The 23,752-nt window shown below is 35.2% G+C and overlaps 1 protein-coding gene across 7 annotated transcripts in view; it reads left to right on the forward strand.

Annotated features, from left to right (window-relative positions):
- Positions 1 to 23,752, forward strand: part of MIPOL1 (mirror-image polydactyly 1) — a 168,445-nt gene that overhangs the window by 12,009 nt on the left and 132,684 nt on the right. For 3 of the 7 annotated variants that reach the window (XM_015865029.1, XM_015865032.2, XM_032444855.1), the window contains exons 2-3: positions 2,329 to 2,455; positions 13,845 to 13,924. In XM_015865029.1, coding sequence (XP_015720515.1) covers positions 13,906 to 13,924 — 19 coding nt within the window. In that variant the 5' untranslated portion in view covers positions 2,329 to 2,455; positions 13,845 to 13,905. Of the gene's footprint in view, positions 1 to 2,328; positions 2,481 to 4,965; positions 5,066 to 13,844; positions 13,925 to 23,752 lie in introns of all 7 variants that reach the window. The other 4 variants (XM_015865033.1, XM_015865034.1, XM_015865030.1 and 1 more) reach the window with 4 other exon arrangements.

Raw genomic sequence — 23,752 nt, forward strand, 5'->3', positions numbered from 1 at the left:
AGATGTAAGTGTAAATCTTGAGTTCTATGGCTGAGAATGAAACCGTTTTTGTGATGACACTGAGAAATTAGACTGGCCCGGTTCAAGCAGCCTTGTGTGTACTGGAGATTCAGCTGATGGGATCCAAATGCTGTGTAGGTGACAGAGCCCATGACTGAAGTAATAAATTGCTTCCCATCAGTACAGATTAGTTTATTCAGAATCTGATCTTCATTATTCCTCAAAGAGAAACAAATTTAAATATTTTTCATATTTTGGTAGGATAGTAAAATGAATTCTCAGTCCCCATGGAGAAGAATGTACTCAGTTGATGCATTTATCCTGTAACGTTACTCTGTGGCTTATGTACCTCAGCTGTCTATATTAGACTGAGCTAAAGTAGGAGGCACCCCAAGTAACCGCACTGCAATCATTACTTGGAAGTGTGGATGGCTAACTGACATGACTTACCTCTGATCTTACTAAATAGGTTGAATAGCTAACCCGAAATGCTGGCTGATGATAAAATCAAGACGATTTTATATGTATTGAACTGAAGCTGCTGAATACTAGAGTAATAAGAAGGTAGTGTCAAGATATCGTCTACTTTGCAAAAACTGTTAGTAGACCTGCCAGATTATTCTGTCAGGCTGGATGTTTTAAGAAATGCTGTCTTCCAAGGCATGTATTGATCTTATTGTATAGTAACAACATCAGGTACTCGTTAAACATCCAGTCCACTAGTTTGTGGTACCACAAAAATAGAGAAAAATGGGTTGTTTATGAATAATTCTTTTTATTATAAAAGTTTTTGATTAGGTTTTAATGTGTCAAGAGACTCCTCTATCCTGGGATGTACAGTCATTGGGTGCTTAAGTTAGTTTTCTGCACTGGAGTAGTGTAAAAGTAAGGTGATACAAATATGACTGGGAGCAAAGTTTACGTTCTTGCTTTAAGAACTCAGAATTTGATGGTAGCATAAGTAAACATAGTTGTGGGGTGTAACACTTTTTCTCACACTATACTGAAGGTGACTGCTGTGTGGCTGTACAAGGTAACTCTAATTAAAACAGTTTCCCCTTGAAATGTAATTTTGTTCTTCCTCTTCACTATCCAGTGGTAGACTAATATTTGTCTCCAGAATGTTTTTCCAGGATCTGAAGTGGAATTACAGTGTGTGAAGGTTACTAAATATTAGGCAAAAATTATAATTCTCTTCATAGTTTAAAAGTATCTTTCATATTTCAAAAACCCTCCTGGATGTAAAATTCTTTTGGCAAACATTCACTGTCTTGCACATAGGAGAGAAAACTTACTAAAAATAGTATATGCTGCTATCATGCTGAGGTTCCCCTCCAGTTATTGTCTGCCCAGTAGTTTGTTTCCTGTTTAGTGTACTTTACACTTGCCAATTTTATCTTATAGGTACATATACCTATACATTTCGTTTTCAGTAATTCATCCTGTTAGGAATTACGGAAAAATAAAGGGAAATCAAGAAATCATCTGTACATCTCTAGTTATTAAAAATCCCACATGTATAAATAACACAGTGATAGATGTGTATATATGTGTGTTTGTGTGTGTATTAAAAAAAACAACAAACCAACAACAAACATATAATCCAGCATAGTATAATTCTGTGTAAAATTATCACTGTGTACAGGTGAGGAATCTGTTATAGTGAGAAAAATCAAAAATTTGTTCCAGTTACTATACAAATTCCTTCCAACTAATATTAAATCTTTGTACTGTCACAAAGGGAAAGAACTGATTAGATGCTGTACCTTTGAAGTCTTGAAGAAATTAAGAGAATGTTGAACTATAATATGAAAACAGTGTCAAAGTGGCATAACTTTATCAGAAAAAACTATACTTTTTTATATTAAAGCTTGAACATGTCAGGATTTGCTTTTGACAGCAAGAAGTCATGTTAAGATTTGCCTTTGACGGCAAAGAGTCAAGAAAGCGTAACAAACAAGAAAAGTTGCCTTTGGTCATGAAGTGTATAAGAACTATTTCAGAAGACTTTCCCCTATGTTTACTCACAGCTTGACTGTGAAACAGAAAGCTATTTAGGAGTTTTTCTAATGCTATGATAGTGCAGAAGCCATCCTATTGCAAATATCTAACCTTCCTGTCAGCTGCTCTTTCAGTGTGAAAGGCAAGATAAATCTCCGGAATCTGAAAGTATTGCAGCTTCAGAACATCTGAGAGTATCTTGTGGAGTTGGTTTATTGGAGCTGTTGACTATTTTTTTCTCTCACTTTTTTTTTTTTTTTTTTTTAATCTTGTGTTTCATCTGTAGTTCTGTTTCTATCAAGTCCTCTTTTTGTTCTTGTTTTTTAGTGATGCCAAGCAGTACGACTTGTCATGCCCAGAACATCTGAGAAGCAAGCCTCAAACTGTTCCACAAGATTATGTGCATGAGAAAGCAGTCATCAAAATAAGCCTGGGCTTCAGAATTGCTGTCTAAGTAAGGATTTTGCCTCCTTTGTCTTGTAAGTGGATTTAGAGCACTTTTGCTCCGCCCAGGAATAACTGTTGTGGGGCCAAGATTCAGCTGCTGTCTCAACTCTCCAGAGCTGAACCTTATTTCTTCTTTTCACCTCTGATGTCAAGTGTTTTTGCAATTAAAACATTAATGTAGCTTGATGAATCAAGGAATAATGAGTGGTAGACAACTTGATGAGGTTGAAAGAAAGAACATCTATCTGTTGCTTTTTGCAGAAAGAAAATGAAGAGAATGATCTTACTGAAAACAGCTAAATAATTCTAGGTCTGAAGTTTTTTCCAGGAAGGTTTGTTTGTTTATTGTGGTGGGGTTTTATTTGTTTGTTTGCTTGTTTGTTTGCTTGTTTGTTTTCCCCAGCCATTTGTCTTTGTGGAAAGACTCTGATTGACTTTTGAGGTTCAAAAGTCCTAGGAAGAATTCTTTTTGTCCATTACATAACTTTCAGCTTATCTGAACTTCTTTGTAATTTATGTTCTGAAAGGAATTCTTGAAGGCTTCTTCACTGTAAATTATTTTCATGTCTTTTTCCTTAATCATGTTCTTGTTAATACTTTAATATGACTTTAAATATGCAGTAAACCATTTTTTAAAAGTAAACCTAAGGTCTTTATTCCCTGTGCTTTATGTCATCAGAAATGATGATAAGACTGAGGAACTCTAGTTTCTCAGTGACAGAAGTATTCAAATGCAGAAATATTTCATTGATTGCAGAAGCAGTGATGGCAGAATGCACATTCTGTGGGGAATGTGACTGTTTTGCCTGTTTTCTAAGTTGTGCTGGGTCTTTATTTGGAAGACTTTCTTCCTCTAGCTTTTTTGTCATTCATACCTTTAACATTTTACATGGAAGCTTTAAATGTTTCCTGCATACTGAGTGAAAAAAAAAAAAAAAAACCACTTTATTTTTTATCATTTTTAGTTGCAATAAAGTTTTGGGTATTTTCCAGTGTAGCTTTGATTAAAGATAAATATATATATATATACTCATATATATATACTCATATATATATATATACTCATATATATATATACTCATATATATATATATATAGATTTTTTTCCCCAGAGTAAACAAAAATATTGCAGCAGTTTGATTGGGAAGGAAACATTTGGTCATGTTTTAGATTGTTTAAAATTTGGCAGGGAGCTCACCCCAGTATTAGAAATTTCTGTGATAATGTGTCTGATGTTCTAAACATATTTGAGTTTCGCTAATACCTCTTTTTTACTTTTTTTCTCCTCGTTAGTTTATTTTCTCAGCTGCCTGGCACTGATTTGGAGTACAGTAGAGACTCTCCTTTTACGCTTCTTTTGTCGGTGCAACTACTAAGTGCGAGTTCACTCTGTTTTTCTTAGCTTCCATTTGAATTCTAAGCATCCTCAATGGACTTCATTTCCTGACCTATTGCACATATCTCCCAGTCTCGTAGAGTTTTGGCCCACCTTAGAATACCTGATTATCCCAGAATATTTCTGGATATGTAGCTTGCTCTTTTGAGTGCTACTGGACTTCAACATTCTTTGATACTGCATTGTCTCAGGGAAGCATCTGGCTTAGGTTATTTAAAAACACTGGCTTGCCAGCTCTAACTAAATAGGCAGTAACACTCAATAGGTCATGTATCTTACACCTTAAATGTGATGTTAAACACAGTCAATTCATAGTCACTAGAAGAGCTCCAAATAATGTTGACAGTATAACAAATGTATTTTGTAGTGTGTTCTTTCATAGAATGTTTGGAAGGGATACTACAATTAGGGTAGTATGGTTACTAGTTAGGGTAGTATAGTTAGGTCATGGTTGGACTCGATGATCATTAAGGTCTTTTCCAACCTGAGTGATTCTGTGATTCTATATAGACCATCTAGCTCCATGGGGAGAGACACCTAAAACTAAATTATTTTGTTCAAAGTCCCATTCAATCTGGCTTTGAATGTTTCCAGGAGGATGGAGCATCTACAACTTCTTTGGGCAAGCTGTTCAGTGCCTCACTACCTTACTGTAAATAATTTATTTATTTTATTTAATCCAAATCTCTTTTAGCTTAGAGCCATTACTCCTTGTCCTAACACTGCAATTCCTGACAAAGTCTCTTCCCCCATTTTGTGTAGGCTCCTTCTAGGTACTGGAAGGTCACTAGAAGTCTCCCTGGAGCCTTCTCCAGGCTGAATAACCCCATTTCCCTCAGTTATTTTTCACAGGATAGGTGTTGCAGCCTCCTGATCATTCTCGTGTCCATCCCCTGGACCCACTCTAAAAGATCTGTGTCATTATGCTGGGGGCCCTAGAGCTAAATACAGAACTCAGGTGGGGTCTTATGAAAGCAGGATACAGTTGAAAAATCACCTCATTTGGTTGCCTGCTAGTTATGCTGCTTTTGATGTAGCCCAGGGTAGTTGCTTTCTGCCTGCAAGAGCACATTGCTGGCTCACGTTGAGCTCATCAACCAACATGATCAAATCCTTTGCAGGGCTGACGTCAATACTCTCATCACCCAGCTTGTATTCATGTTTGGGATTGCCTTCACCCAACAGCATCCTGTTGCACTTGGCCTTGTGGAACTTCATGAGGTTTGTATATGCCCACTTCTCACACATCCCATTCACTCTAGATGTCAGTCCTTCCCCCCTGTCTGTCCACCCTGCACTCAGCTTGGCACATCCACACATGTGTTGAGGGTACACTCAATCCCACTGTCCATGTTGCTAAAAAAGATGTTCAATTATAGAGATCCCTGTACAGACATATTCCTGAGGGACACTTCTCATCACTGGTCTTGAGCTTCTCACTTAACTACAATTAGTAGTTTAATAGTAGTAAATGAAAGCACATTTACAACCTAATCAAAAAGTTGCTAGATTTAAAAGTAAATGAAAAGGCACTGGGTGTTTTTGAGCTGCAGGCAGAAGTACGTGTACGTTCACACCTGGGCAACTCTGTTTCAATAATCTTAATATTATGCAAGCACAGTTTAGGGAACAATTATGCTCTTAGTTAAAGGACAGCTTTCTCACCAGATACTCATATGAAAAAAAAAAATGACAGCTTAATTCTCTTAAAGAACAAAACCAGCTGATCTGGTGTGAGTGGTGTTTTATTTCTCTGCTCTTTTTAGTTTGTGAGATTTCAGGTGCTGTGATTCTCATCAGCTCGAGTGTATGCTCTTGAATTTGAGTGTGTAGATAATTTGGGTTATATCCAATGTGCTTATTATTTTGGCTTGCAACAGTAATGGAGGTGCATTTGTGTTGTGACATAAGTAAGTGGTGCAGCTGTATCTCTTTGAGAGGACTGAAGACGTTGCTCAGTACTAGGACTTGAAGGGCACATTTCTTGCAGGCCTTTACCTGTTTAGCTAATGACAGTTCTTGATCAGGCTCCAATATCCACAGTATTTTGTAGCCTTTTTGCTGTAGCTTTTTAATGCATTTACTGTCAGAAAATAAATAAATAAATAAATAAAAATGAAGGTACTTTGAGAAATGTAAGTTGGCTGGATAAACTGAGAGTCTATTTTTGTTTGTTGCTTCCTGTCCTTTTCTAAGTCACTGTTCAAACTCCCTTCGTTCTGTGAAGTCAGCTCAATAATTAAATTGGGACGCTTTGGACAGAAGGAATGTTATTTCTGTTTGATGTTACTATTCCTAGTCGTATGCATTTATGGAACACAAAGTTACTACCACCTCTCATTTCAACACCCTCATAATAATCTGTGATTTTATTTTTGCTTTTATGGTATGATGTTGGCTAGTAAATTGTTTCCATGTTAAACGATCATGACTGGGGATTTGGAAATTTTGAATATATTGTACAATTAACTTTGCAAATAGCAAGTATGAACTATATCTACATATGTTTTTTTCAAATTATTTCCACAGTTAGCTTCAGAATTACTTAAGTTTTGGTGGTTTTTTCATAAGCTTCTTTCTTGGGGGATATAAAAGGCTGGGGATTTTGAGGTTTGAGCTTTCAGCAAGTCAGGTGAAATATCTGTATAACAGTGGTCCAGTTTTGGTTCATTGAAGGTTAGTATGTAAGTCAATTAGCATCACTAATTCAAAATTAAGCCTAGTACTACATTGTCCAGTCTTGTAGGAAACTGGAAAAAATGCTAGACAAGCAATGCTCAAAATGTTATGCTGATACTGGTGCTTTATTATTTCCTCCTTATTGGCTTTGTGCCTGTCTTTTTCTCCTTGTGCCAGACAAAGAGCCTCAGACTAGACACATAACTTCAGCATCATCTCAAAAGTGACAAATAGAGAAGATTATTAATTTCCTTGTATCTGTTGACTATCAAATTCTATGAACTATTGTTTGCTCCAGATAGGACAGAAACTACTTTAAATGCATGTTTTTTATCTACAAAGACTAGAAAAAAATCACACTCTGGTTGTAAACTATTTAGAAATAGAGATCTAGCAGCGTATACAACTGGTAATAATTGAGTTATGAAGCCAGTGAATTATCGACAGTGAAGACGAAGGATGTCTAAGTGGACTGACTATTCTGCACTTGGCCAAAAGGTATCATGGTTTCATGATTAAGGTGAAAAAAAGTTAATATGTTACAGGAAAGCTTCCCCATAGAACATACACGGCGATGAGAAAATCTGAAAAAGAGTGGAGACAAACTTTGACAAGATCTTGCACAGTTTTCTTTAAATTTAAAATGGTGTTGGGGGGGGGGGAAGAGAAGATGTATTGTTAAGGAAAAGACAAAAACTAGGAAAAAAAAAAGAAATGGAAAAAAATTGACAGTTAAATACTGGAGAAGAGGACAGAACGGACTGAAAATTATGTAATAAAATACAAATTTGGTATTTCAGTCATTAATGGGGGAGAAGATATAATAATGTTGAAAAGATATAGGGATATTGGCTATTAGTGAGTTAATATGCACATGTGAAAAACCTTTTGTTATGCGTAAAGAGAAAACTGAACTAAGAGCAGAAATTAGTCAGGGAGGAAAAAATGAAGAAAAAGACAAGTACATGTTCTTTATCTAATCAAGTTTAAATAGTTAAAAACAGTTGAAAATTGCAACAACTCTTGCCTTTATCAAAAGCACAGCATATACTAAATTAAGAGCAATTGATCTCTATGTCATCATTAAAAACAGCAGATGCAAATTTTTCAGAAAAAATGCAATGAAATTGCTACAACAGTAGAATAAAAAAATATCCACATCCCAGTTCTTTATATTTTTCTGATGTACACAATTTACTTGGAATTTAATGCAAGAGTCTCATCTCTTTTTGGGCCAAGAATTATGAGGGGAGAAAAGTTAAGGATTATTATATGATTCTAACCTCTAGAACAGTGTTTTTATAAGGCAACATTCTTGTCAAATTTTGTAGTATGTTGTATTTAGTGGTTATCACGTGTCTAAAATTGTTTTTATTCCTTGAAAAAGATTTGACGTGGCTATTTTAGCTATTCTTTGAGTAATATTTTTCTAACTGCCCCCAAACAAATTTTAATTAATGTTGGGTTGCATTAGATTTCTGATTTTCCATAATGTTTTGCATGGTAGTGAGGAAATGTAATTTTTTAATTATTATTATTTTATTATTTTTAAAATTTTTTTATTTTTTTTAATTTAATTTATTTATTTTATTTTATTTTGTGGAGGAGTATATCAATATTTCAAAACTTGGCATGCTTCTGAAGCTAAAGAAAACAGCCTGTTCCTTTGCGAAGCGCTTCTAGAAGGCAGCTTCGTTTCTTATGTGGTATACCCTCTTAAATTAAGTTTGTTAGCTTAGGTTGGCCTGAGGCAAAACGTTTCAGGATACTTTAGGAGATCCTGGTAATCTAATTAATCTTACAATAATAATACTAAAATGTATTCTCCATTTCCTTGTCTATAAAGTATGTGGTGTCACCTCTCCTTAATAGCTCCGTCCCCACGCTGTCAGTGGCAACTCTCAGCTGCATCACTAAGCAGGACAATGACTGGCGTGGTGCCATTCCCAGCGGCAGTGGGATCTGGTGTCTTGTTCTGCCAGCAGTGGGTAGGGTAGCCCTCCTTTGTGACAAATGCTCCCAAGGATTTTTCATTAAGAGGTGAATTCCATTGACACTATCAAGCACTTGTTTCCTGTTGCAGGGGTGAAGGCCATGATCAAAACACCTGTTAAGGCAAGTACAAGGAACGTGGGCTTTACAACTGCCAGGGCTTCCTATGCAAGAGCCTCAGCAACTGTTTGGTTTCTAGGGAGGGTAGTTGCTCCAGATCTGAGCAGCTGAACTACCTATGGACAATTGTGCTGGGAGCTGCAGTGGCCTGGTAGTGATCTCAGTGTCTGGAGTCAGTATCTCTGGTCAGGCTGCTGGAAGTCTGAGATTCTGTGTGGTGTTCACTTGTGTTGTCTGTAAGCTGCAGAAGCTCTTTCCTCTGAAAGTGGGATTTCCTCCACAGCTATAACATAGGCTACTCAGAACTGCAAAAGTAAAACATGTATGCTTCAAACTTTGTAGATTTATGTTGTTTTTCTATGCTTCTTGCTTAATTTCTGCTAAGTGCTTTTGATGATGAGTACTGGAATACTCTTCCTTTAAGTAAGTCATTTTGTTAGCTTTTTTTTTTTTCTCCTCGTAAATCCATTCACATTGTGATGTAATCAAAGCTGAAATATTTTGATTACTATCTATTCAGAAAATATCCCTGAGTGAATGAGGAAGTACTAATTATAGCACCTGTATATTAAAAAAAAAAAAAAAAGGGAAGGCAATGAAGTAAGCTTAGTTTTCCATATTTATTTCTCATACATGTGAATTCAGACCCCTAAGTATGAAAAGAAGTTGAGACTTTGCAACTGTGACTGCTTGACTATTGTTGGATCATGTTAGCATTCCCTTTGAGTTTCAATTCAGCGTTCTTTAGAAAAGGTTGGTATTGCTCAAGTATACCCCAGTTAGAAGTTAATGCAGTTTTTCACAGGGTACCCATGCTAAATGATCAAGTTCATGTATTTCATACAGATGTTTATCTAATTAAGCATGTACTGCTTTCTCTTTGAGAAATATTTCTGCAAATTAGCACTCTAGTATGAAGAGTTAAGGTGATATCATCTGTTGTTTAAGATAAAGGTAGACATTATTTTATAATAGATGCTTAATCCTTTGTTCTGAGATGTGTTGATGTTTTCATTAGACTTAAAATATGTTGAATATTTACAGAAAGCCTGAAATCTCAATATGTGAACTTATCAATTCTAATAATTTGACTCATTAGAACATGAAGGTTTTTTTGGTTTTTTCTTTTTTTTGCCTAAGGGTACAATAATGTACTACTGAATCTGGTTTTTAAGTTTTTTTCCACTTTAATGTCTGAATCCAAATTCATAAAGAGTTGGAAAAATGAGATGTCTGAGCTATAGGATTCACAGGGATTTTATATGAAGCCTATTTAATCAGGATAACACTGCTATTAATATTCATAAAGTCAGCTGGAACACAAATGACAGACTATGGAGCCTAAAATTTTTTACTTGTGAATTTATTAAAAGCAGCTTAAAAAATTAATGGATTTTAAGTAAAGTTGACGAAAATGAAAATCTTATGTTAGCAGAAAAAATCTTTATTAGAACTTTCTCTAAGACCATCTTGCATTGATATCTTTGACAGATTTCATTGGCACTTAAAGAAGAAAGATGCATGAATGGTCATTTAAAAGGATTTAAACACATTGGCACATTAATTTTTACATGAATAATAAGTAGTTTCCAAAAGCAATTAACTTACGGTGTACAAGATTTGAATAGAAAAATAGGACTGTGACACCAAAGGGCAAAGCAAATGTGCTGTACATTTTAAACTTTTAATAATATGACTTCTTAAACTAATTTATTTCATTTCCACTGTAGGTACAGTAGCAGTGATAATATTTGTGTTCAGCTTTGGTTTGTTTTGAAATGCACAGAGATGTGAAACAAAGACATTTTGATGCTGAAGTGCTACTTGGTAAAGAATTTCAGGCCTTAATATTGATCATACCTTTCTGAATAAAGCTTTTTTTTCCCATTTTTTTCCCACTTGTGTTTTGCCAAAAATAGTTGGATACTGACCACAGTGTATGATTTTTCTCACATGCTTCTGTGTGCTGCACTGGAAAGTGTTTGTTATTTCCGTAGGGGACAAAATAAGCTGATCTAGGATTTCTTCTATTTAGTGGGAAGATATTAGTTAATTTATATTCATATATGTAAATATTTTTGTAGTTAATTATTTAGAGTGAATTTTACTTGACCAAAGCCTGTTATATTCAACAGATAAGTACCTTAGGTTTCTTTGCTTAGTGTAGAAGTAGTCCTAACTAACACAGATTGAATTAAAGGAAGGTAGTAGCTAATTTTAACTCTAGATTTGGGGTTACAGATTCATTTTGTGTTTTCCATTTTGTTTGAGTCCAGTGATATACTTAATTTTAATCTCCACCTTCAATTTCTTTTTATTATTAGATAGATCATTAACATTGTATTCAAATGAAAGTGAAGAAAATCCTTAAAATAAGTGTATTTGATGTATTTTATTTAATGATGATGATTTTTGCTAAGAAAACCTTCACAGTTGTAGCCAGCTGCTGATTGTTGTTGGCTTTGACACTGAGTAATAAAAGGCTCTGCTGAGGGAGACCTGGGAACAGCCTTTAGCATCTAACAGGGTGCAATAAGATAGGAAGGGACAAACTCTTTAGCAGGGTCTGTTGAGACAGGACAAGGGGAAATGGTTTCAAATTAAAGAAGGGGAGATTTAGACTGGACATAAGGTAAAAGGTTTCTTTATGATGGGGGTGATGAGGCACTGAATCAGGTTGCCCAGAGATTGAAGCCCCATCCCTGGAGACGTTCAAGCTTAGGCTGGAAGAAGCTCTGGGCATCTTGATCGAGCTGTTTGTGTCCCTGTTTATTGCAGAGATTTGGACTAATGGCCTTTAAGCAGCCCTTCCAACTGAAACAATTCTAGGATTCTAATAATGTTTTGTAAGTTTGGGTTCTCAAGATACCTAGCCTTTGAAGTACCCACTGTAAAGCTGTATCTTGAATGATACATAAGTGTTGTGTATAGGTTAGATACTTATTGGTGTTTTTTTGTATGTGTTCAGAGCAACCAATTTACTTTGTGTACAGAAGATTTGTTCTTATATTTACCATCATTTTCTTTCCAGTAGTCGGGTAAATATACTGATAACCCTAGGGAGTGGCAAAAGGTCTTTGTTTTTCTATAATCAAAGGGTTACATTAGTATGGTATCAAAAATAGTCTTATTTTCTCTAACTTAAAAACAATTCATTCCTATCAGCTATCAGAACTTATTTCTGCTATTGAAGACTGAGTATCTTAAAATGAGTCTTAGTCTTATGACTTCTTTCTCCAATTTGCACTTCATATGCTCTGTAATTTCCAGGAGAGGGCAGCATTTTCCTACATCAGGTCCTTGAGAGAACATGCCCTGCTCAGACTGTCAATGTTTCTTGTAATTACTCCCAGTATATTTGTTGCTTGCTTATGAATTAACTTGCATTTATGGAACTAAATCATTCCAATCATTTAATTACACCTGAGGAGCTGAACTATAATTGCTTGCTTCCAACTAGGATCTGATATGGCTTGAGCAGTATTAATTTGGTGTTTACTTTTCTGAGTGCTAAAAGCATTAAAATGATTGTGCAATGGGATTACATTTTACTAATTGCTGGCATTCATTAGCTGGGTAAATGGCGAGGAAGAATGACTGTATATTGTGGAGGGATAAAATTATGGTTTTAAATAGTATATTACTAGGCACATTAAGGCCCTAAGACATGTTTTAAAATACTCCAGAGGTTATTAAATACCGTATTTTCTTCATGTCTTGCTATATGACTGTCTTATTAAAATACTGCAATTATTATGAACCTTTTTGTGCAATATGTCAGGAAATGGCTTCATTGACAGAAACCTATTGCTTGATATTAATAACCTGCTAAATTTTAAGCTAATCCAAAAGTAAATGAGGAACTTAGGAAAAGATTGACAACTCCAAATCAGCACAGTTATACAGAATGGAAAAAGAAGTGTACAGCTTCATTTGAGGAACTTCTGTAAGGTGTCGTGCAATTTAGAGTGAAGTCATTATTTTTTGTTAGGACCTAAGCACATCAACTTTCTTATTGTGCCCACTTATAATTAATGATAAATATGAGCTAGATATATGTTTCTGGAGTAAGTGTTAATCTTGAATAATAAGTGTTTGCAGAAGTATTATACTTCTTAAAATTATCTGAAAGATAAAATGAAAGCGTATATCTATCTTTTGGTATTGTATCTTCTAAAAAACGAACAATTTCTTCTCCTGCTATATTTATAAAAATGCATGTCCTGGTGAAACTTGCTTGAATTTTCCAATGTTTTCTTAATTTTGTTCTTGTTGTTTTAATTATTACACTTCTCAGCACAATGACAACAGTATTTTCATGATCAAGTCACTGCTTCTTCAAATTTCATGTTGTCTTTTAATAAATTTAAGAAAAAAATTCAAGAGAAGACATACAAAATAAGCATGATGATGTAGTAAAAGATTAAAAATTATTATTTGTATAGTACATTCTAAAGGAGATGCTTGAGCAAATAATAAAATGTTTTACTATATTAATATGATTACTAATTTACTAATTTATTTACATTTTCATGAAATATGTAATATAATTTTACTTTTACATTATAAAAGAATATATATTTTAACATTAAAAATATTAGGTAGTAAGTCTAACTTTATATTGAAGGACTTATTTTTGAGTGATAAGGATTGTCTTTTGCAATGATATCATTAAGTGTATAGTCTGAAGCAATATGTATGCAAATAGTGGGATGGGTTAAATTATTTAGCTGTTTTAAAAAGTCTGTAGATTCAGAGGTGCAGTGGTCAAGGACCACTTCACCTCTGTTTTATTCAGGAAATTCAAACAGGTGATAGAACTGAAGCACATACTGTCATCTGTAATAAGTGCCAAAATCTCACTGCCTTGAGTGTGATCTACTCAGTGTGGTTTGTGCTGTTGCTCAGTAGAATTTCCTTCCAAGACCAGACTCTAGAACAAGAAGATAAACATAAATTTTGCCATGACGGCACTGCATACAGTAGAAAGCTGAAGCAACTTAATAGAAAAAATAGATGCATGAGAAAAAAAAAAATATTTTACTGAGAAAAATAAATTCTCACTTTTAGAGTACATAGACCTTACTGTGCTATTATAAATATCCTAAAATCATTTGTCTTGTAAATTTTATTTCAAATGAAAGCAAAGTATGGGTGTGTTATAACGTATTGTTTCAAGTTTATTTATCTAGAGTTTGCTTTATTTTAGCTCTGAAATGTTGGAGGAAAAACTGGAGCTAGTGCCAGATCAAACAACTTGAGAAGAACAAATGGAGAACTTGTCAAAAGGTAAGGACTTCTAAGATATCAATAAGGAACCTCAGGTGTTTTACCAGTGCTAGGCAGTGACTGGAATGTATTTGTTCTTGCCGATACATAGCTGACTTTGGAAGTAAAGAAAGAAAAGGAAAGGAAAAAAAATACACCGCCTCTTAAAAGTATTTGGGTTAACAGGAGAGCAGCTACAAATATGATTCTTCCCAGACTTCTGTATATGCACATGCAAAGCAATGAATGCCATTTCTCAGCTTTTTTTTTATTATTATTTTTATTTTCTGAGTTATTTGAGCTACTTGATTATAATTCTGAGAAGTATAATTTCAATTCTTAGCCTGTATATTGTACTTATTAAAAATGTAGGGAAGTAAACAACAAATATGAAGGCGGTCTTAAAGTGACTTTCTTGTTTATTCACACCTGGCTATGATTAAGACATCTACTTATATTTAGTAGCTTCTTACACCTACCTCAGCCACATATAGGCAATAATCGAGGTTGAGAGGGCCTTGTTGGCTTGGAAGGAAGGGTCTTCATTGCTTCTGTGTCTCATAGAGTTTTAAACTTCATCAGGACTGAAGGATCTTTTTGTGTTTGGATGACCATGGTGTTGCTCTCAGATATTTTCTTTTATGGTTTATGAGAGAAACTTTTTGAAAAACTGAGTTTGAGAGCATGCGACATGACTGACGGTGAGTTTCCAGAAGTATCAGAAAGTGACCTGTATCTAGATAACAATACTGAAGAAAGCCAACACACAGGAAGGATGCTTTCAGTATGTCTTAGAAGGGTGTATTTTTTTTAGGAAGTGGCTTTATGTAGATTGAAAAAAAATATGGAACAGGTGTGTTGACATCAAAAATGCATCCTGTGTGGAAGACAGATAGTATTTTGTGTTTCTTTTTTGGAATTTTATTGTATGTTCAGGAGCCATAATAAATGTCGAGTTTTTCATGAAGAGAGCCTGATGAGTGAGTAGAAGCACGTCTTGGACATGACACATTTCTTAGTATTTACAGGAATTCCTTTCTATACTATTGTGTATGACAAACTACTTGTAGACCCCATTTAATCATGGTATTTTGAGCTATTACTGAGATAAGTTAAAAAATGTTTTTGAATCAAATGCACTGAAAACAAAAATAGTCATGGAGAACTGTATTGAGAATTTGTGTTTTCAGCATGTTATGGTTTAGACAGATTTAGTATTTTTAGACCTTTAGGGGTCAGCATACCCTAAGAATGGTTCAAAAGGTTAACTTTTCCAGAGTAGGCTGCAAGTGAATACAACAAACTGATTCTCCGACAAATATTTTCTGTCCATTTGAGAGAAGTGCTGTTCTGCAGCTCTCAGATACTTTGAGAACTGGATATTTGCTGAGTTTCATGTGTGTTATTTTTCTTATGCCTTAAACTAATATTTTGTGCCATTAAGCATGCTATTTTTTCTAAGCTACCGCTTAGATATTTGTGAATCTAGTAGAATTTTTCATAGTCATAGAAAAACTGGAAAGAAAAATTAGTACCCTCTTGGCTCTTTTCTGGTTTGTTTGTTTGTTTTTTGAATCAGTCGTTCATCACATAATGTCTTCATTTGTACTCTTTTTTTGTATTCTTTTCTGTTTAAATGTCTAAAGTTGAATTGTGTACCCTTCTGTGTTCCACTTTCTTTATCTGTGGTACCTTTCCTTTTTGCAGTAGGTACTATGCCATATCTATCTGCTCCTACCTTGTAACTTGGAAGTTCAAAAGCTCTTTTTAGAAAAACCTAATAATATTTATAAATTTTTAATAACTTACTGAGTAAATTGAGATTAAATTTAGCTGTCTTGATGAAAATGCAGTTAAGCAATGAGAGTTATCTTTTTTTAAATGCTAGGTACTGAGAAGTGGTAAGTTTGTGGTGGCTATGTGGGTTAATATGTAGCTTGTAAATAGGTGTTATAAAATATTTGGAAAAAAAAAAGTCAATGTTTAATATATCTGAAGTGTTTGAAAGTTGATAATTTGTTTTCAGCATTCTGGATTGTTTGGATCAGTAAGTCCAAGGTTTATTATTTTGGGTTTGTATCTGACTTAGATGTACTGTTTATTACCATAGGATTCGGTTTTTAATAGGATAGTGACTCTTCTCATTTCTAGCAATACTTGAGGGAATGAATTAGGCATGTTGGCAGTAGGCCAGCAAAGACTGTAATTTCCAAAGAAAAAATATTCAGAATAGAAACTAGAAAGTCTAGGACCATAGTTTATTATAAAAATAAACTTATACTAGCAAATAGCTGCATCAGTTCATGTTGTAGGGCTGTAGATGCACTCTGCACCTGGATGGCATTGTTACTTCTTCAGAGTTTACGTGCATGGAAAAAAAAAAAACACAAAAAAACATGCAGAAACATGAATATGGAAGTATAACAGGATTATTTCTGTTTTTAACATATATATTCATGACCTGATATGTCAGTTTTACAAAAGAGTTGTAACAATAGTGAAGCAGTAAGTGTTGAAATACTTGGAATACATTTGTGTTTCATTTGACTTATGCCATGTACTGAATTTGAATGAGTGAAGGTATACCTGTTTTTTACTGTTGTAGTGTTTCTCCTGGGTCATATTTCTGAGTGAACGTATTTCTTAAGGACAAGGCAGAAATTATGGAGAAGTCGTAGGATATAAAATACTGTTTGGTCTGTTTTGACAACAAAGTTACAATTTTGCTGACTCTAGAGTAAAATGCATTGTGCAATTATTATTTAAAGTTCATGTTTGTTTTTAAAGGGAAAGCAATTGACTTCCTTTAAAAGATTGATGTTATAGTTTTCAAGCAGTGAAATGACACGCATTTCTAAATCACTGCTTAAAGCATCTACAGAAATATGTGTCAATGAACCAGTTTCACCCTTTAAGAACTTGTTGTCAGCTCTAAGTTTTTGGTAAATGTGGACACTTTCACTGTAGCTTGTTGTCCTGCAAAAGAATGTTTGCATGACTCATAAAAATACTTTAAAATAGCTTGCCTGGAAACTCCAGTTCAGAGGAGATTCCAGTACGAAAGACACGTGGAAATGTAGACTGGAGTGGGATTGCATAATCAGATGGTGCAAGGATGTCTGAAAAGTGTTGTATCAGGTGGTGAGTTGTTGCTTTCTAGTCCTGCTACATCCAGTAGAAAGAGAGGAAAACATCTATGCAAACATAATGAACAAATTATATAGAACTGCTCAGACACAAGTGTGTGCCACAAGCTTATTTGTAGACAATAGTTTTCACTGCATTGTGTGTTTCTGCATTCATTTGTGTTGAATATGTGTATGGTGTTTTCTGTTAAGAATCTGGCCATAGCTTTCCTTGTATTGTCATGGTCATGATGTGTATGTGTGAGTGCTGTTTAGAAAAATAGTTCTGCATTCTTTTGCAGAATTTATTTATTACAAATTAATAATATTTTAGGGAATAAAAACTTACTATAATATTTTGTGCATTTATTTACTACCATTTATGAATGCTCTTCATCATCAGCCATTACTTTTATGTTCATGGTAATTGAGGCAGTGACAGTTTTGTACAAAGGCTGAGTAAAATCTATCATCTTTTTTCACTAATTTCCTAGAAATGAAACTTCTGTCCCTTGCCATTTGTAAATATATTTATATTTGTAAATAATCATTAAGAAAAGCTAATTTTTCAAGCTGTGCAGGTTTTTGTGTTGTTTTTGTTTGTTTGTTTTTGTAGGTATGGTTTTGTAATAATAATTACAAGACCTTATCTGTAATTACTATTGTATGACTTTAACACTCATTTTTTGGCTAATGATCTAGCTGGGTCAGAAAGCAATTGGTGGTACAGGAGTTGCTTCCTCTTTCTCCAGAATACATCAATTACAGCTGTGAGATAATTAAAGTAGATCTGAAGTCTTTCTTCCAAGGCCACAATAGAAGCAGAATAAACCACAGCTGTCATACTGAAGCCTGTTTCTTCTTTCACATGCCCCAAGATTTTGATATTATGAGCTTGCTCTTCCTCCCATTCCCTCTTAGCAATAAGGGATGCTGCTTAGGAAGATCTGAACACTGTATGTGTATTTATGCAGAGGAATCCACGTGATACACACTGAGGCAGTGCTCTCTTCAACTTGTGACTCAATTTGTGTCTTGCATGGGTGTTGTACTTTCAGCCTCAAACTCACTGTGTGCTAGCTGCCCATTTTAAAGTGGCAAGAACAGTGGCAGGTTTTTCTGCACAGTATAGGATGTGAAGATCAGCAGCTGTCTGATCTTTCCTATAAATATAACCCCACTTACATATATGTACATTCTCATGTTTCCTTTTCCTACCCCTTCCTTTTCTTGTACATTTTGAATGGCTAAATATAGCACATTTATGCAGGCTGAGTGGAGAAAGACTTGTCATAAGAAGCACAAATAAGACTTCAGTATCTGCCTGACTTATTCAAGTACTGAGATATGATTTTGTTAAAGATTTTGTCTGAAAATATGTAGTGCCAAGTCCTGCAAGCACTACATAAGGGGTGAAGGCACACCTTGAAGTATTGCACTTTGAATCACCTTAGTGGTTAAAATTTGAGTACAGCTAACTTCAGAATGCCTTGAAATGTGCTTCGGAAAGGAGCAGCAGTTATTTCTGCAGTGATTGTTATGTGGTGCATCAGCAGGAGCTTTAGAAGACTTGGCTAAAGTGGAGAAATTTGGTTCTTTTCTTCTTTAGAAACTTTCGCTGCTTGTACTTTAATAACTAGAATGAAGTTCACCATGAAGGTGTAACAAATGATTTTATTAAATAAATAAGCATACCCTGAAGTGTATTGGAGACTCACTTCTGAGAGTTCACATGTGTTTTTAGTAGAGGTATGTGGGTATCAGTGTATGTAGGTGAGGTGTCTTCCTGTCGTGTCACGCAGTAACCTTTCTCTTATTTAAAGTTATAGCATTTTTTCTTAAATAGTTGTCAGGTTGTAGTTTTCTGGGATTTTGCTTGGAACACAACATTCAGCAAAGCCCTAGTCGTTTGTTTGTGGTAGGGGAGGTTGAGTACGTTTGGATAAGAGAATTTCCACTATAATTAATGGGCATCAGGAAACATGACCCTGCCTAGATAAAAGGGAGTTCTGGATCATTAAGATTTAGATAATGAAAGAGGTTATATGTGAAAAGCCATTGTCTGGGACCACAATAGCAAAAGAAAAATGGGATAGAAGAGTTTACTTTGTTTTCAGCTGTTTTAGAAAATATAAACACAGCGTGCTTAGTAAAACTCTAGCACACACATTGTTTGGAAATTATGTAATAACTCCATATAGGCTGTAATGATATCCTGAAACTCTGTATTTAAACTAACCTGAATTACAATGAGAGATAAACAGAATATTTACCCATCCCTTATGAGCTGCTGCTGATATGTAAATTTATTCTTCTACTTTGCACAAATATACTTTTGAGCTACTGCTTAAACACTTCAAGGTCCTTAGCCAAACAGTTTTAATGATGCCTCCAATATTATGAAAGTGTGACATTTGATGAATGCCTTGTATAGTTGTGATATCGGGGAAAGTGTAAACAAAAAACGCACATCAAGTCATCGTGCAACACCTAGATAATTTATAATTTTACTGTTTATATCCATCTTGACATTTTTTATCTGCCAAAGGCAGGTTTCATTTGGAATCTTAATCTGAGATTTATTTGGTGGATCTGGAAATCATAGCTAGAGTTCCCACAGGAAATGGTCCATCTACCAACAGATTAAATGGCAGTCCTGCAGTTGTTAAGGGAGCTCTGCATTTAACACACATGCATACTCATTCAGTCAGCACTGTGGAGAAAAATTAAAGTAGTAACCCAGGTTTAGGAACAATGTAGCTAAAAAGTCCCATATTTGCTGAATGACAAAGGGTTATATAGCAGCATTTCATTTTATTATTCGTGCTTGAATTTCTTGTTTGCTTTGTTGAGTCTGCTGACGAATACTAATAAATGCCTGCAACAATCCAGACGAGAGATGCCTGGCAACAAAGCTATGCGGTGGACCTCCCTGATCTTCTCCAGTTCACAACCTGACCTTTTGAAAAATTGGCTGGGCTAAGCTGCAGAATTTGGGTGTAATGGTTATTGTTAACTCCAGCTTTAGGATTTATTAATTTGTGTGATCAAGACTTACCTAATACTTCAAAGTTTCAAAAGACCAAACACAATCATCCATCCATTAGAGCTAACATTGTGTTGCTGTGAGTCCCACTTAGTATCTGTTTAAAGATTCTACTGTTTTGATACTTTCAGAGTATAAAAATGCTTTTTTTTCAAGTACGAGACCAATCCACTGAAAATCTGGTGTCTTCTCAGAGACTAATATTTTAAAATAACAAGTGTGTTAATGAATTGCAAACGGAGAGTGGAATGCCAAAGGAAATGTGTGATATTTGCACATTAATAAATGCATCATGATTAATGGCAGTGACTACTGAAATAACGGTTGGTCACACATTTTAAGGACTTGGAAACATTTTTTTACCTTTTCTTACAGTACTTTCTTCAATTGCTGCTTAGATGCAAAATAGGAGAGTGAAAGACCTGATGAGAGACAGACAAGGAAAGCTTAATTACAAAAATAATCAGTCCTCAGAGAATTGTAAAAAATAGCCTTTGCCAGAATAACTCCAACTGTTCTTAATCTCCTTCTCAATTTATTTTTTTATGAAGGGTGTTTCCAGTGTTGCATGCAAGTACAGGTGAATAAAGAAACACTCAAAGTAACACAGATGTCCCCCCTGCCTAAGTTGCTAACACAGAATGAATTCAGTGTTCTCTTCAGATTCCTTTAAGGAATTAAAAATGAATCATTAAACTTCTGACTTTTGTCTGTATTTTAGCTGACAAAAAGGTATTTTAAGCCTCTTTTTTTTGTGTGTTTATGTTATGGGATATACAGCAAGCTTTAATTGCAAATTAAGTATATACAGATTAAGTATATGTAGCCAATGATCATTCATTAGCGTTTTACTGTTTTATTAATCTGACTGACTTCTAAAAAAATAACTGGTGGTTTTAATTGTTCACATTTTCTGTATTAAAACTATATTCAAGGTAAAGAGAAAAGCGATTTCATTTCTTCTGTCTTCGATTGAAATTACAAGAAATTTATATATATATATGTACGCTGTGTGTTATTCCTCTAATGTAGAAATACTGTAGTCTGTCATGTGAATTAAGGTTACCATCATAAAGGAATGTGGAAGATTAATTGAAATTACTCTTAATCTTTTGGTTCTGTAAACATTATCATTAATAGGTACAAATAATATATTTTTCTTGGAATCCATTTGAAATTAGTTGCATTTTGTAGTATTCAAGCTGCATTAAGCCTCTTTGATTCCAAGTCTCTGAGGAGAATGGAGCAAGGGCCACCAGTGAAGTAGCAGCCTCCATGATACAACACAAACTTCTGCAGTTTTATTTCCTCCATGGCTTTTGTGTGCTTCGGTTTTACTCATTCTAAAATGACTATCATGGTACTTATGTATCCTTTTTAAAATATCTTGAGAAAATGTTGTTCTGTTAATTGTTTCTTACAGTAAGAGCACATACTCTATCTTGTTAAGAGTTGCCTCATCCTTTTCACTTGACGATTGTTGGAACGCTGAACATACAATGCGTCTTTGTGGCTATTTCCTCTTCGTGAGCACCAATGCCTTGGCACTTCTTTATGTGATAGTTTTGGCAAGGCAGAGCATTGAGAAATTAAAAGGAATTAGATTTATATTACACAACTATTCAGAGCTCAGTCTTGATCTTATCAAGTTTCCTGTGACTGCCGTTGTATCTTACTACACAAGTGATTTAGTGAGATCTTTGAGTCCTACTGAATAATTGTCTTAATGGTTGTCCAGTTTTCTTCTTTGAACAGTAAGACGCGTGTCATAAAATAGCAGTGATTTATTTGTAATTGAAAGTTACTGGTTCTCAGTAGACTACATGATACTGAAGTGGGGTAAGAAGCAATATCTTAAGTATATCTGTAGTAAACCTAAAGGTGAGTAAAGCTGCAGATGCTTGTTTGTTTTACTTATGGCTTTTTGGTTTTTCAAGAAAATGTATCCTGAGCTTAAACCTTTTGTACAGAGCTATTGTAATTGTTTTCCAGAAAAATGAATTACTTTCTTATTGTAAATAAGTGCTGCACCTTTTCTTGGGAATATGCTCTCACAGATTTTGGAAAAGATATAACTGTGAGAGAAAGTTAAAAATTATAGGACGCTTTCTGGGATATGCATGTTAACAAATCCTAACCGAACTCTTTTTTTTTTTTTCCCCCACTTATGCCAAGCAATAGGATCAGATTTCTTCCAACAGCCTCAATTTCTGTTCTTGCATATCTATGCTGTTAAAATCCTTTAGTGTTTCCCACTCATTTTCAGGATTTATGCCTTTTAATCATTCAGTATGAGGTGAATTGTTTAGTTATTTGAGCCTTTCACAAGCATTCTATTTGGTAGAAGTTGCTGTAGTCAAACAGCTCAGCGAATGAACATTTGTCAGAAAGACTTAATTGTTGTTTTCAGCTCATGAATGAATCAGGCATAGTACTAATTTAATTACCAAAAAAGTTAGGTTGGAAAAGACCTCTAAGATCATCCAGTCCAACCATTTGCTTACCACCGGTATTTCCCACTAAACCATGTCCCTCAGTGCAACATCTAACTGTTTCTTAAATGCTTCTGGGGATAGTGACTCCACCAGCTCCCTGGGCTGCCCATTCCAGTGCCAATAGCTTCCTTTCGGGCAGTTGTAGAAAGCAATAAGATCTCACCTGAGCCTCCTCTTCTTGAGACTAAACAATTCCAGCTCCCTCAGCCACTCCTCATCGTTTCCTGTAGTGAGGGACCCAAAATGGTACACAGTACTTGAGGTGTAGTCTCGCCAGTGCCAAATAGAGAATGATCACTTCCCTGCTCCTGCTGGCAACATTATTTCTGATATAAACCAGCATGCCATTGGCCTTCTTGCTGTCACGTTGCTTGTTCATGTTCAACTGAGCGTCATCCAATACCCTCAGGTCTATTTCTCTACACAGTCTTCCAGCCACCCTGTCCTAATCCTGAAGTGGTGCCTGGGGTTGTTGTGGCTAAAGTGCAGCACTTGGCACTTGGACTTGTTGAACTTCATCCCACTGACCTCAGCCCAGCTATCCAGTTTACCTAGACACCTCTGTATAGCCTTTCTAACCACAAGCAAATTGGCACTTCCCAACTTGGTGTCATCTGAAAACTTACTGAGGATGCACTCAATCCCCTCATCAGTTCATGAGTAAAAGTATTGAACAGGATGGGTCCCAGTACCAACCCCTGGGAAATGTCACTCATGACTGGTTTGTTTATGCAGTCTTTTGCAGGCGGACAAGAACATGCTTTATCTGTGCTGCAGACTGACTTAAAACAAATACTTGCAAGCTGTAGGGTAGCTATTGTTACACTTGAAGCTGGTCTGGGGCTTCTGGTGTTCCCTATCATCCACTGTAGGGCAGATTGTAGCCAACCATAGATTCTGCAATGCTGTGTGGATGTTCTAGGTTTTTATTGTTGTTGATTATGCTTTTTTTCTTTTTGTGTGTTTCCTCAGAGAACCCCCTCTGAGCTGATCAGAGCATTTTGGATAGTGGGGTGCTAAAAATCCCAGACAGGAAAGCATCCAGCTTCACTGGATGGTGGAATGGTGAATACATCTCACCAGCTGTGCATAAAAGAGGCTGCTGCCTCATTGGCCTTGAAGGCAACACCCTGCCTTCAGTGCACTTGCATCTTTAATGCTTCTTTCTGTATTATCAGTTTCC

Source organism: Coturnix japonica, chromosome 5 (genome assembly GCF_001577835.2).
Source record: "Coturnix japonica isolate 7356 chromosome 5, Coturnix japonica 2.1, whole genome shotgun sequence".
Classification (NCBI taxonomy): domain Eukaryota; kingdom Metazoa; phylum Chordata; class Aves; order Galliformes; family Phasianidae; genus Coturnix; species Coturnix japonica.